At 60.3% G+C, this 13,887-nt stretch overlaps 1 protein-coding gene across 1 annotated transcript in view; it reads left to right on the top strand.

Annotated features, from left to right (window-relative positions):
• The window catches only part of PLXNA2 (plexin A2), a 102,390-nt gene that overhangs the window by 49,230 nt on the left and 39,273 nt on the right, over positions 1–13,887 (top strand). The window contains exons 5-8 of the mRNA XM_088526917.1: positions 7,785–7,885; positions 10,326–10,449; positions 11,116–11,269; positions 12,272–12,368. Of these exons, the coding sequence (XP_088383043.1) occupies positions 7,785–7,885; positions 10,326–10,449; positions 11,116–11,269; positions 12,272–12,368 (476 nt within the window). The remainder of the gene's footprint in view (positions 1–7,784; positions 7,886–10,325; positions 10,450–11,115; positions 11,270–12,271; positions 12,369–13,887) is intronic.

The raw sequence follows: 13,887 nt of genomic DNA, 5'->3' as shown, positions 1-13,887 counted from the left end.
TCTTTTTTTTTTTTTTTTTAAAAAAAAAAAGGAAGTAAAAACTAGTGTGCAAGGAAATCTCACCTGGTCTTAAATCCTTACGTGGATGCAGCAAACAGACATGCAAATAATTAGAGCTCCCCGCCGCGCGCCGGCTCCGCAGCTCACTCGGCAGTGCGTGGTGAAGCGGGATTGCTGAGGGGAGCTGCAGAACTGAGTGCCCGGAGGAAGGTGCATCCCTCCCTGGCTGCTGGAGGCGCCGGGAACGGCGCGCGGAGCCGCGGGCCCGCTCCGATCGAGCTGGTCTGGCTGCGCCCGCGGGGCGCTCGGCGCCGCTTTGCCGGCTCCTCCTGCTCCCGGGCCTTGGCTTGACGGCCCTTCTGCTGCAGCTCTGGGTGCGTCTGTGTGTCCCTGGCCTTGCTGGTGCAATAGGTGTCATGGGGGACACGGTCTTTGGCTTCTGGATCCTGCACGCAGACCCGTTGCAGCTCCGCAACTCCCGGCGTTCATATTCAGGGACACACTGCCGTCCCCGTTCGGCACAGAGGGCTCTAACGCCTCCTGTTACAGCTCATCCTTGTAACGTGCCTTTCCCCCTCGCCGCCGCGTTCACAGTCGCAGCAATCGCAGTTTCTACGGCTCCATTTTTCCCTCCTCTTTCCCTAGCAAACGCAAGGTAGGAAAGCTGCATGCACACCAAGGCGCTGGCGGGAGCAAAACGGGCTCTGCTCCCAGCTCGAGGGAGTGGGGAAACCTGCACCCTCTGCGCGTTGCAGGGAGAGACCACCCGAGAGCTGAGAACGACCCGTGCAAAACCCCGGGCTGCCCTGGGTGTCCGCGCGGCTCTGCCCCCTCCTGCCTGTCCCAGCGACTCGGGCCGTCCTGCCTTGCACACGGAGAACTCTCTGAAGGCTTGAATACTTTCTTTACGCTCTAACTAATCTTCTTAATGCTTTACAGTCTTACAGTTCTGTAATTGAATGCATTTTATTTAGAAAATAACATTTAGTGCCACTTTGGATTTCCAATTATTCTTCAATCGGACTTTGAGGGCCTGATGTCTTTGTCATTTTGATATGCGCATAAGATGGCAACATCAGAGCAGCCAAACAGCGAATTATTTCCACTACTGATTACTAGGCTTGTGTGTAAAATGTGCAGGGCCAAATTTAGTCTTGGCATAAATCAATTGAAATGAATTAAAGTATTACACCAGCAGCAAATCTGTCCCCCAGCTCCAAGGATGCTGGAAGAAATTACAGCAGCCGTAGCTGTCCACAGGGAGCACTGTGACCGTGTCCTTGCTCTGGCTCCTGTCCTGCACGGGCAGGTTTCTCCAGCCAGCAGGAAGCCTCTTGGATGAAGGGGAGAGGGAGGCTCCTTTGCTCATGGAAGAGCCCCAGATGATGGAGCTGTGACAGGGCTGCCCCTTTTGCCTTGCGGGTTTGTGACGGCTCCTTGGTCCTGCGGCGCTGCAGGAGCTGGCGCTGAGCAGTCGTTGGGGAGGATGACGATGGAAACTTTCCTGTAAGTCACTGCTAGGACGTTGCTGCCCGTCGCCGTGTGTCCTTGCTGCTCCGAGGGGACGCACAGGTTTGATGTGCGTCTCGGCGAGCTCTTTGTTTCTAGCTTTGATTCCGGCCTGCAGTGAAATCGCTAATTGAGGGCACGCGCTGCCGGAGCGCCGCGGTGCAGGGGGGAAGGAGGAGGCTCCGGGACGGAGCATCCCTGGAGCCGCTCGGGGACGGGCCTTGCCGGAGGGCCGCGGCCTCCTGGAGCCTGGGCCCGTCTGCAGGGCTCCCGCGGGGCCCGTGTTGTGCCTTGATGTCCATCCCCGGTGCGAGGGGGCCATGGAGCCGCGCTCGGAGCGCGAGGACGGGGCCTGCGTGCCGCGGGACAGCGATCCCCTCCGCCGGGGAAAGGCCTTAGAGCTCATTTTCTTCCCCAATTAGAGGCTGGGTGTACTCAGGAGGGTTCATTTCTCACGCTGGTGGTCAGGTTGACAGCTGTAGGGAGCGATACCCAAACGAGGACCCGAGGGGCAGAGCAGCAGCAAATTGGCAGCGTGGGCTGGGTGGCGAGCGCTGCGTCCACGAGGGAGCAGGGAGCAGGACCACGAACACAGGGATGTGCCATGGTGACCGCGAGAGCTGCTTGGGGTACCGAAGTGCCTTGGGTCTGAAAGGATCTGTGCAGTTCCGCTCGTGCCTGTGCATTTCCTCATAATTTCCTGTAGTAACTGAAACATCTTGGGGAGCCCTGAAGTGGTTCAAAACTTGGGAATGGGGGCTGTTCACGTGCCTGCCCTGCAGCACCCAGCAGGGCATCCCTATGGAGCAGCAGGATGTGGAGCCTGGTCCGGGCATGGGGGCTCCTTGGGGCGCAGCCTGTGGGGCAGTGGAGCAGGTCACAGGGGGTGTCAGGGATGGCTGCAGGCAGCATCCGAGGGGGATGCTGATGTTTTTCCGTGCAGGAATGAAGCAGGGACGGAGCTCGGCCCTTGGAGCCGGGAGGGAGCGGCGGGCAGAGCGCGGCGCTCCCGGCCCAGCTGCCGCCCGCGCGCACGCGGCTCATTTTTCATACTGAGCCCAGCTGCCGCCAGCGCCTCCCGCTACCCCTGTTCCTGCCAGTTTTATGAGGAGACGAATAAGGAGGGGAAACAGATAACTGCAGAGGTTCATTTGCCAGTTGTCAGGCTGCTGGCGCATCAGAAATAGAGTCATCGCTCGGCTCCCTCCTCGCCGGCGGTGCCGGCGCCTCCTCGTTGGCAGCGTTACTTATTCATGGGCCCTTGGGCACTCGCCGTGTGTGAGCGGGGCCGGGGGCCTTCCCGGCGGGAGGAGCGGTGCCCAGGGCCGGCAGGCTGGATCCGGGAGCAGCCGGGGCTCCGATCGGAGAGCTCCACGCGCCGCCCGGCTTCTCCCGCTCCCAATTAGCAGCCCTGGAGAGAGGGAAGGGAGGCCACGCGTGGAGCGGGGCCGTCAGCCCCGGTGGCCGTCCCGCCGTGCGGAGCCTCGCGGCAGAGCCGGGCACGCGCGCGGGGGGATCGGCCACCCGGTGCCTCGAGCGCCGGGAGTCCAACCCTGGCCAGCGCCTTCTGCCCAGGGACGGCAGCAGAGGCTGCGGGGCCAGCGCGAGGTCCCCGAGGCCGGAGCGGAGCCTCCTCAGGCAGCCCCGGTCAGTAGTGGCCCCAGTGAACTGATTTTCCAGCAGCCAAGGTGGTAGGACAACAAATACATATATTTTTTATATATATATATATATATATATATATATATATATATACACACACACACACACACACACACACACACACATATATGTATGCATCTCCCAGTACTGCTGATGCTTGTTGCCTTTAGTGGCAACAAGTTCCACGTTTTAATCAAGAGCGTTACGAGGATCCTCCCTGCAGTTCCGGGGCTCCCTGGAAGCGGATTGCTCCCGACTCCGTGCAACTCATTTATCGCGAGGTCTCGGTCGGAGCGCGCGCCCCGGGGTCTCTCCTCGAGCCGTTGTGCGGGCAGCCTCGGCAGCAGCCCGCGTGATCTCTGCTTGTGTCCGCAGGCTCTATTGCTGTGCTGATGCCAATTATATTTACAGATATGTATGCAGATGCTTCTGAGGCTTGGGTAGAGCAGAGAGGAGCTTCCTTGCCCAGAAAGCCCCTGTTCCGAGTGCCGTATCCGGCCGGAGCTGCTGATGTCAAGACCCTGTTTACAGCAGGGCCGGATTTGGCTTCCAGGGACAAGTGACTTACTGCTGCAGCACTGTGAACGTTAATGCAGCAATTCTGGAGTTTACATATGAGCTCTGCGCTTCTAACTGCAGCCCATTGCCTCCGCCTCGCATCAAAGCGGCGCCCGAGCTTCAGAGCTGCTCTTTGATTTGCTTCTCCCGAGCAGCAAAACAGCAGCCTGAGGAAAAGCAAGTGAGGACGGCAGGGAAGTTCTGTGCTCAACCTTCCCCGGCTATAGGAGCCGCTGCAGCTTTTACTGCTGCTTCGGGGGAGGTCCTGGCTCGGCCGCGCCAGCCTCCCCGGGGCTTGTCCAGCCGCGGTGTTTGCAGGGGGCAGCGACTGCCTGGAGCGCTGACTTGGGTGGTGGCACCGAGCAGGGCCCCGAAGGACGGGGGTGTCGTGGGGAAGGATGGGGGTGTCGTGGGGAAGGTTTAACGGGCGGAAAGCACCGTGTTGTGCCGTGTGACCACCCGAAGCCCCTACCTGTGTGTTTAATGCAACCCCCCGGCGAGGGCTGGTGCTGTCCCTCCGTGCTGGCCCCTCGCCACGGCGGCCAGGGCTGCTCCGGAGTCACCCCAGCACTTGGGAAAGGAATGTTAAAGGGCTGTTATGTAAAGAGGCCGCTGCCCGAGCACACTGTGTTTTCAGTGTAAATCTGCTGCAGGGAATGATTAAACCTTCATTTAGTCTTTTTTATTATTTCATTAAATAAGATTTATACAGGTACGGCCCCGGAAAGGTCACCCGTCCCCGGCGCACGGGGAAGAGCTCGGCGCGTTCTTCCCTCTTCCCGCCGGGCGCTCGGGGTGGGAAAGCGCCGGCCCTGGCGCCGGGGCCCTTCTGGGGAGCTGCTTCACCTCAGCCCTGTGCAATAAGCGCTTGCAAAGCCATTTAAGGTCCCTTAATGGCAAAACATGGGTGACTGGTGACACCCACGCATGCCCCCCGCCACCCTGGGTCGGCTGCAGGCGCTCGGCGCTGCTGGCTGGGGTCTCCTTTGGCAAGGGGCAATGGGACAGCCCCGATACGTTGTTTTTTCAGCCTCTCCATGATCTCCTCTCCCTTTTGGGAAAGAAGAGCCCGAGCAAGCGAGGGGAGAGGGAGGATGTGCTTTAACAGTAAATATAGCCTTGTTATTTATCGATGCCAAGTAATTGAAGTAATTTCACGTCGTTTTTAAATGCAGTGCCTTGGGATCTAATCTATCTGTCTGATATTAATGGGTAATATTTGGTTGCCTCGTTCATTCATTACAGTTTTCATTAAGACTCTAATCCCATTTAGGAGCCTGTTTGTCATTTTAAACTCCTCGGTTTTATCTTTGCGTGCCGTAATCCTTTCTGGCAACTGAAACTCGGGAGCCGCAGGGCTGCGGTTTGGGGCAGGGGCCTCCGCACGTGGTTTGGTGGTGACACGTGTGGCCTTGGTGCCTCCGCTGGGGCTCGTGGCCTCCCCTTGGGGACACCGGCCCGGCCGCGTCCCCCGCCGTGCCGAGCGCCTGGTCCGAGCCGGGGTCCCTGGCGCCCAAGGAGTCCAGGGCTAATTAGCGTTCCCAGGAACCGACCCATTGTGCCGTTAATGAGTCTCTGGCACCGCTCCGACTAAAACAGTAATTTTAATAGCGCAGCCCACTTGTACGTGTTGGCTGAGCACCTAATTACCCTGCTCCCAGCTCCAGCCTTGTTCAGACCTCTATTTTTGCCACTTACCAAAGAGCGCGGCAGAGGAGTGTGCTCCTCATAATTACGCACCCTAATTAATTTTGTGCGCGCCTGTTGAGCTGGGGCAGGGCTGCAGGCAGGGTGGTGCGAGCCGCGCGGTGACGCGGGGCTGGGGACCGGCGCACGAGGCGCCTCCGAGCCGCCCCATCGTGGATGGTCCGTGCCGAGATTTGCTGCCTCTGCCCTGGGAAGCCTCTCCAGTCCCTCGTGCTCCAGCCCGTGCTGGGGAGCAGCCGAGGAGGCTCCTGGGGCGCTGGAGCCGGGCGCAATGGAAAGGTCGCTCGGATCAGAGTTTAAGGGACTTTCTCCATGCGCTTCTGCACCGCTGTAATTAAATAATCCCTTTGTAGTCATGGAAACGTCGTCACCGGGTCCTCTCCCGCTCACTGTTTCGCTGCCAAAAGTCGCGGGCGCTGATTTGATTCCGCCAGGCCCTGGCAGCTCCGCAGCCCTCCCTGCGCGGCCGCGGCCTCCCCGCTCCTCCCCGTGCGCATCCCAGCTCCGGGGAGCCGGATCCCGCGGGACGTTCTCGGCGCGAAGGGAAGCAGTAAGGACACTGCGTAATTAGTTACTGAGAAGCGGGTTTGTCCCGAGGCTCCGGGACGGAGCAGAGCCCCGGCTCCGTTGATGAGTTCATCACTGGAGACACCGGGGCTTTGCTGGGGCTTAGCCCGGCCCTGCAGAGAACGCCCCGAGCGCGGAGAGACCTGCCAGGCGCTTGCTCCGAGGGCCAGGAGCACTTGGGTGACTTATCTCCTTCAGTGTAAATAGAGGGAACTATTTGCATTTCAAAACTAAACACAGAAAAGCAAAGCCCTCTCCAAACAAGCCCCTGTGCTCCCCATGGAGCTGCCCCGGGCGGGAGGGAGGAGAAGGGAGCGGAGCTGCCCGCTGCTCCTGCCGCCTCTGTTCAGCTCCTCCAGCCTTTGCTTGGCCACTGTGGAGAAAGGATCATTTCTCTGTCTGATCCCAGTGACTCTTGGCTGGATTTTTCCCAAATCAGCAGTGATCCGTGGTGCTTTTCCTGGTTATCCGCACATCTGCTCCATGGTGCGCCGTGTCTCCTGCACAGGGACAGACACAAATGCTTTGGTCTCACCGTGATAATCAGGCTGGCAGAGAAGAGTTTAAAGACACGTAGAGCCAAGGGTTCTTCTATCCCAGCTCCAGGAGGAGGAAGGGAATGGGCTCTCCCTCTCCACGGTCCCTGAAGGAAGCAGCTCTCAGCCATGGGGGTTCGCAATAGCTTTGCGCTAACGCATGGAAATAGCCGACTGTCAGTGGGATTTATCCTGATTTTCCGTTAAAATGAAACATATTCTTTAGAATGCTGGATGCTGTTAGGTATTTGGCTTGTAACGATGGCCAGTAACATATTGGTCTTGTGAGCACAGGGCTGTGGACCTGCGGACACCGCTCCGGAGCCGTTGGCAGCCTCGGATCGGCTCTCCGCTGCTCTCTGTCCTGTCTCGTCCCGTCCCCGAGCCTGAGCCATCCCTGCGTGTCGCATCCGCAGGCTCCGGCCCTCGCTGCAGCCTCCGCGTCCCCGGGATGTGGAGGTTTCCTGGGGCTTCCCCAGGGTTTCCCCAGGCCCAGCCGTGCGCGTCCTGGGGCCGCAGGCTCCGCTGCGCCGCTCCCGCAGATGCGCACGGGTTTTGTTGTAGGGAAAGCTGTCGAGTGGGCTCAGGAAACAAGAAGAATAGCAGCCCTATTGGTGTCATGTTTAGAGAGGAACTGGGTTCTCACTATATCAACAGCACTTGGCGTCAAAGTGGCCTTTGTCCGCCGAGACACTGCTGCCTTTCAGCCCCGCGCGCCCCAGCTGCTGCGGCCGCCCGCGCTGCACCGGGCACGGCACCGGGCACAATACCGGCACGGCACCGGGCACAGCACCGGGCACAACACCGGCGCGGCACCGGGCACAGCACCGGGCACAGCACCGGCACGGCACCGGGCACAACACTGGGCACAGGTGAAGGAGCTCTGGAAGCGGCCGTCCAGGACGGGCACCGGAGCGGTGCCGTTCGGGCATCCCTGGACACACAGCGTTTGGTGTCATTTCCTGAAAATATGAAGTTGCTTTTCCTGCTCACGCTCATCTCCAAGGGCTCCCTTTTGGTTAAGTATTTCTCTGTCCATTTCTCCTTCTTTTTTGCAGGCAGCAGCAAATGGAGCTTTGCCCAGGTGACCAAATGGCTCCATGACTCAGTGTCTAATATTTCCTATTCTTGTCTGGCTCCACAGGTGCTCGAGCGAATTCCCTGCCGTTCGGGAGCTGCTTTGGTGTCCCCGGGCCCTGGCTCGGGGGGCCGCGGGCGCTCACGGCGGCTCTGCTTCCCTCGCAGGTGTCGCGGGTGCCGGTGGAGTCGTGCGAGCAGTACACGACGTGCGGCGAGTGCCTGAGCTCGGGGGACCCGCACTGCGGCTGGTGCGCCCTGCACCACGTGTAAGTCCAGCCGCCCTGCGAGGGCGGGCGCAGGGGCCTCAAATCCGGGCGCCCCTTTCTGGGACACTTCCCGCTCTGCAGTGCAAATGCCCCTGGAAATCCCTAAACTCCTGGGGAAAAGTGGAGGCAGGCAAATCCCTGCCTTTGGAGAGGTGGGATACACCTGGCGTGGGGAGAGGGTGTCCTGGGGTGCAAGGGAACACGGAACATAGACCCATGGCAGCAGGGCCTCTGTGCTGAGCTCTCCTGCTCGGGACGCAGGCCAGCTTGGGACCCATTAAACATAGCTGGAAGAGGTGGGAATGCTGCATGGGAAGGAGGGAGCGTATCCGCTCGGGTGGCACAAGGGACCGCACACAGCGGCGCGAAGGGCTCCGGGTGTTTTCCCGGGCGCTGCAGGAAGCAGCTCGGGATAATGCAGGAGGGGTCTGTGCTCCTGCCGCCTCCCTGCAGCCCCAGCCCGGGCTTCCGAAAGCAGAGGAGGGATGAGGAGAACCCGGCGCGGGGGCCGCGGAGCCGAGGAATAGAAATCCCGGCGGCCTCGTGCCAGCGCACGGGAAGCCGAGCGGGGTCAGGCCCTTGGCCCCGCGCCCGAGCGGCAGGTGCTGGGAGGGTGGGAAAGGAGAAGGAAGGCGGCTCGAATGCAAAACGCGGCCTGGATCCGGCCGTGCTCCGCTCCGGGTGGAAGGGGGCTCGCGGCGCCCGGCTCGCTTTCCCGGGCTAATGACCCGAATCCTGCAAGCCGCGCGGGAAGCAGGTGGAGGTTGTTATCTTCATTTTGCAGAGAGAAAACCCTCAACACGCAGAGCAGAGAAAGGCATCGTTCGCTCTGCCCTTTTGGCCCTGATGTTTTGCATTAACCTCTTCCCAGCAAGAGCTTCTTGATGGTGCTTCTCAATCCTCCTTCGAGTTCTCCCGCTTTGCTGGCCCGCTCGGAGCAGTGATTACTTTTTAGCCCTTGTCTTAAGCTCTAGATAATTGGGTTCACTCACTGCTACTGAAGCCTCTGTCGTGTTGGAGCAGAGGCCCCGAGCGCTGCAGAGTTTGTGTTCAATTTGGCTTCTCGCTCCTCTGATTCCTTCGCTTCCCCAGGAAGCATGGGAAGTTTTCAGAAGTTTTCTCCTACATGAGAAGGAGGGAATTCTGGCTCCTCCGCTGGTAACACTGGTGTTCCCGGGAGCAAGCAGAGGCCTCGGGGAGGGTGAAGAGCCTCTCCAGCCCCTGGGATTAGAAACCTGCAGGGCTCTTCCCGTGCTGCTCTCTGCAAGTGCCTTATTGTCTACAGCCCGATTTATCTCTGTTAGGGCTGTTGCCATAAATAGTATGATAAAAAAGAACCATTCCAGTGAGTCAATGAGATAAAGGCTCCAGTCAAGAGCTCACTTTAAAGCTATCTTACAGATTCACTTAAACCTCAATAATTCTTCCTTTGGCAGCGTTCATATTTAGCTCCATTATATCCCCAAAAAAAGAAGAGCAGGAGGGTGCGGGAGCAGCAGGAGTGTTTGCAGGGCATCGCAGGGGCCGCGTGGGAGCCGAGAGCGCAGACTCCGCTGCTCCTTTTCAGAAGGAAACGGCGTCCCAGCCAGGATGACCGCTCACTTCTTGGTGCTCAGAGAGATTTGCAAGGTGCTGGTAGGTCTTAGGTAGACGTGGCCTGGCCAAAGCCCAGTTCTACGCACACAGCTGGGCACACGTTTGGGTGAGGGTGCCCGAGCGAGCACCAGCGCCCACGTAAACAGCCCAGAAGAACCTCCTGGTGACAGTATCCCGGTCCTCTAACCTTTGCACTGCAACCTGAAATAAGGTCAGGATCGATAGTGAGTGAGAAGTGGTTAGGTTTGCTGATAGTTCATTAACACCTTTAAAATGCCAATATATGTCGTGTGCTCCAGGGAGCGGATCTCCAGGAGCAGGATTTTCCCCAAATGACACAAGATAGAAAATCACTGAGGAGTCCCGCTGCCGTGCAGCGTCGTGTTGTGTGTGGTTTGAAGCGTTTCCCTAGTTCTTGGTGTCCTAGCGGGCACTGCTCTGTGCCCACACTTGTGTTTCCTGTTCCTGGAAGTGGGAATGGGAGCACTGGAGCCTTGGAGAGGGCGGCAGGGAAGCCAGCAAAACGCTGAGGCTGCGGCCAGAGGAGCCATCCCGGTTCCCAGCACTACCCCAGGCTCTTCAAGAGGAGAGGATGAACGAGCTGCATGGTTTTGTTTAAATTAAAATGGAGGCAGCTTCTTTTGCTGCTTTTTGTGGCTGCCAGCTGCAGTTTGGGGGCAGATTATGAATTTACTGCTCTCGGGAAGGAGCATGGAAGGGAAGGTGCCATCCCGCTCATCCCCACGGCCCGGCCGTCGTGGCTGGCGCGCAGAGGCCGTTCCCGGGATCGCGGGGTGTTTCTGTGACCGGGTCCGGGCGCGCTGACGCTGTGCTCGTGTGCCAGGTGCTCGCCGAGGGACAGCTGCGAGCGGGCGGACGAGCCCAACCGCTTCGCCGCCAGCATCGGCCAGTGCATGAGCGTCACCGTGCAGCCCAGCAGCATCTCCGTGTCCGAGCACAGCCTCCCGGTAGGTGCTGGCGATCTGGGCTGGGGCCCTTTCCATGCATCGGGAGCATTTCCAGCCCATTGCGGGTCCGCTTTCCAGCCTTTCTCCCTTCCCAGGAGCACAAATGTTTCTGCCTGAGGCCAGGCTTGCAGAGGGGCCGCTATAGAGAGGACCAGAGCAGGCAGGGAGCAAATTCCCTCTCCTCCCGGGGCCCTGCTTGCATTTTCCATGCTCGGGTTTCACTAGCGTTGAAGGAGAGGCTTTGTTCCCGGGCTCCTTGGCTCCCTGTGCCCAGCCCTGCTGCTCCAGGGCGTCCCAGCTGTGCACGGAGCAGCTCGGCTCTCCGCGCGGCTGCCCCGGCACAAGTGCTGCTGCAGCTGGTGCCCGTCCCGGCAGCTGCCCTCGTGTCCTCCTGCCCGGCCTCCCCGGGACATGTCCTGGCCTTGCCACCCGCAGCCGTTTGCCATGGGGGCACCGATGGCCTCCCCATGCAGAGCATCGCAGCCTGTGTCAAAACGTGGCATGATGCCACCGGTCCCCAAACGCTGCCTTCCCCCCGTGGCTGTTCTAAGGGGTCACTGTTCCATGGGAATAACTGAAACCGCAGCAGAGACTCGAGCGGCTCCAGCTGCAGCCGGGTCCCTCCATCCCTCATGCCCTCCCTGCCTCTGCCTTGCCCCCGTGCAGCTCAGCCTGCTGGTGAGCGACGCGCCGGACCTGTCGGCCGGGATCACCTGCCTCTTCGGAAACCTCACGGAGGTGGAAGGCGGCGTGTCGGGCAGCCAGGTCGTGTGCGTGTCACCGGCGGCGAAGGATGTCCCTGCCATCCCCATGGAGCAAGGTGGGCCACCAGCTTCTGCACAGCAACAGCAAACTGCAGCCCGGAGGCGTCCGCCAGGCACAGCTGAGCCCCGCGGGGCTGCTGCTGGCGAAACTCATGGGTGCCCCAAAAACATTGAGCGCAGGGAGGTCAACACTGCCCTTCCTTAAAAAATCCACACCTAGAGCCAAGGAGAGGAGGGCCGGGAGCTGCAGCCTCCCCAGCCCCGGCTGCCGTGGAGGCTCCCGAGGCTCTGCAGCGGCTCCTGGCTTGGCCATGGTGGGTGGATCGGGAAGGGGCAGCCGCGCCAGGCCTGACCTGGCACCCACAAGGAGGTGGCGCCTCTTTATTCATGTCACTGCTGTCATCATTCCTCTACCCATAACCAAAATGCTCCTTGCTTGGAACTGTTTTCTGCTTGGCATCCTTCCAGGTGCCAGCCATGCTTCCTGGCCCATCACTCTGCGTTCCTAAAACGTTATATGGAGTGGGGGACATGGGGCTGTAGCCAGGCCAGTGCCAGTCTAGCCCAGAGCAGCCCTGGCCGAGCACCCTGCCCTCAGTTCCTCCAGTGCTGACTCTCCTCTAACGCGTCCTTAATGCCCTTGTTTCCCAGATTGTCTCCTGTTCCGGCTTGGGCTGTTCGGAGCAGACCCCATTCATGTGGTTTTGTGCTGAGGAGAGGTTTTTTTTTTAAGGAATGAGATGGGATCCCAAACTCATTTCAAAGGTGTCCTGAGGCAGTGCTCAGGCCCTGCATCTCCTGCGTGTTTTGCTGTCAAGTCTGATTTGCCTGGGCGGGATTGCTGGAGGGAGCTGGCTCGGCGGGGGCTGCGCCGGCTGCTCCGCTCGGAGCGCCCGGAGCTGCCGCGGACCTGCAGCGCAGGGGCCGCACGGCGCCTGTGAGAGCAAAACCCAGCTGCTCCCCAGCTCCTGCCCGGCACAGACGGCTCGGGAAGCCGAGAGCCGGGCCCGGGGAGGGCGCCGCGGCTCCCGCGCCGCTGAGCGCTCCTCTCCCCGCAGACTGGTTCGGCGTCGTGCTGCAGCTCAAGTCCAGGGAGACCGGCAAGACGTTCGTCAGCACCGAGTTCAAGTTCTACAACTGCAGCGCCCACCAGCTGTGAGTACCCGCGCCCTTCCCCTTGCCGCCCGGGTGAGGGGGAGATTTCCTGTCCCTTCCCAGGTGGAACAGGCAGCTGCTTTTCCTAGGAGTGACTTTCCCCAGGCAGCAAATCCCAGCCACTGCAAGCGGCTCCATGCAAAGCACATGGATTCCCTTGCCTCTTTTTTGTGCCTGAGATGCACGAGGGATGCGTGGAGGGGAACCCGGAGTGGCCAATGGAAAGGGCTGTGACCTGGGCACTGGCCTCTGGCTCGACGGGGGTGTTTGTCACACGCTTAGGGACCAGCCCGGGGCTGACCGCATGGGGAGCCTGCAGGTCCCTGCTCGCCCATCCCCTGCACGTCTGCGTTTCTCTGCCTGGAGACACAGCGTGAGCCTGGAACAACCTCAACCTGCTGGTGCCCCCCAGCTGCACCATCCTGCAACTGTGAGCGCGGCGCCGAGGGGCAGCAGCGCGGCCGGGACGCGCCCCGTCCCCGCGGCACCGCTGCGGCCGCACGAGCCGCCCTGGCCACGCGGACGGCGCGAGGCCCCGCGCGAGCAGCCTGGTGCAAACATCTCCCCGCGGGCACCTCTCCCGCTCCCAGCCCAGCCGCTGGCCTCCAAATGGTGTTTACACATCCGAAGTGTTTATAGATTCCTGTCTGGAAGCAGAGCAAGCCCCGAACTCCAAAGTGAAACGTGGGCAGGACCTGCCAGATGTCGGATAACGAAGGGCAGGCCTGGCCTGCGAGGCTGGGGCACCTGGTGCTGCGGGGCCAGCTGTCAGCTCCGCTCTGGGCGCAGGATTTGCTGCCCTGGCTGGTGCTTGGGGTCATTCCCAACCCTGCTGAGCTAGATTTAAAGCCTCCAACTATGGGGCCTTCCCTCGTGCACTTGGAGGACTGGTGTGTGTTCTGATGAGCTTGGCTCACAGGGAATTTTTCTAGGCATGCAGTCAAAACATTGCGGGGGGAGAAGCTAGCGGGGGCACGGGGATGAAAGGAGCCCGGGGAACCCTGCAGTCCCACGCGTTATCTCTCAGCGGGGAGCGTATCCGTGTCAACACGTGCGCTCCTCCTGCCGTTCTGCTGCGTTCTCCTGGCCTTGGATTTGCTTGAGGGATGATATTCCAGGGAACCCTCATTCTTTTAGGAGTGGAGGTTGAATTGGGAGAGGCGATAACGTCTCTTCTGCCCTTCGTTCGGCTCCCTCTGGCCGAGCCTGTCTCCAGTGCCACTGCCAGGGTATTTGAAGGCAGGACAGGGGAGCAGCTGAGCAATCTCTGCCCGCGTGGCAGCAAAGAAAATGGTTTTGTGCTTTGCATGCGGCGTGTGCCCTTTGGGAGCTTGCCCTAGGCTAAGAGGGGCGCGTGTTTGTGGCTGGCGCAGAGGAGAAGAGGCTGTTTTTGCCGGCCGAGCCTGCTAAACCTCGTGGGCTCATCCCGACGGGAGCGCGAGCCGAGGCGGGAATCCCTGCGGGAATCCCTGTAGGCCCGCGGGGCCCACGGGGACTTAGTTTTGAGTCTGTTTTAACA

The sequence above is a fragment of the Tinamus guttatus genome, unplaced genomic scaffold, assembly GCF_059628265.1.
Source record: "Tinamus guttatus ecotype Peru unplaced genomic scaffold, ASM5962826v1 Tinamus_guttatus_pri_ptg000259l, whole genome shotgun sequence".
Lineage (NCBI taxonomy): Eukaryota > Metazoa > Chordata > Aves > Tinamiformes > Tinamidae > Tinamus > Tinamus guttatus.
Note: the sequence above shows the minus strand (reverse complement) of the source record. Positions and strands in the feature narration are given on the sequence as shown.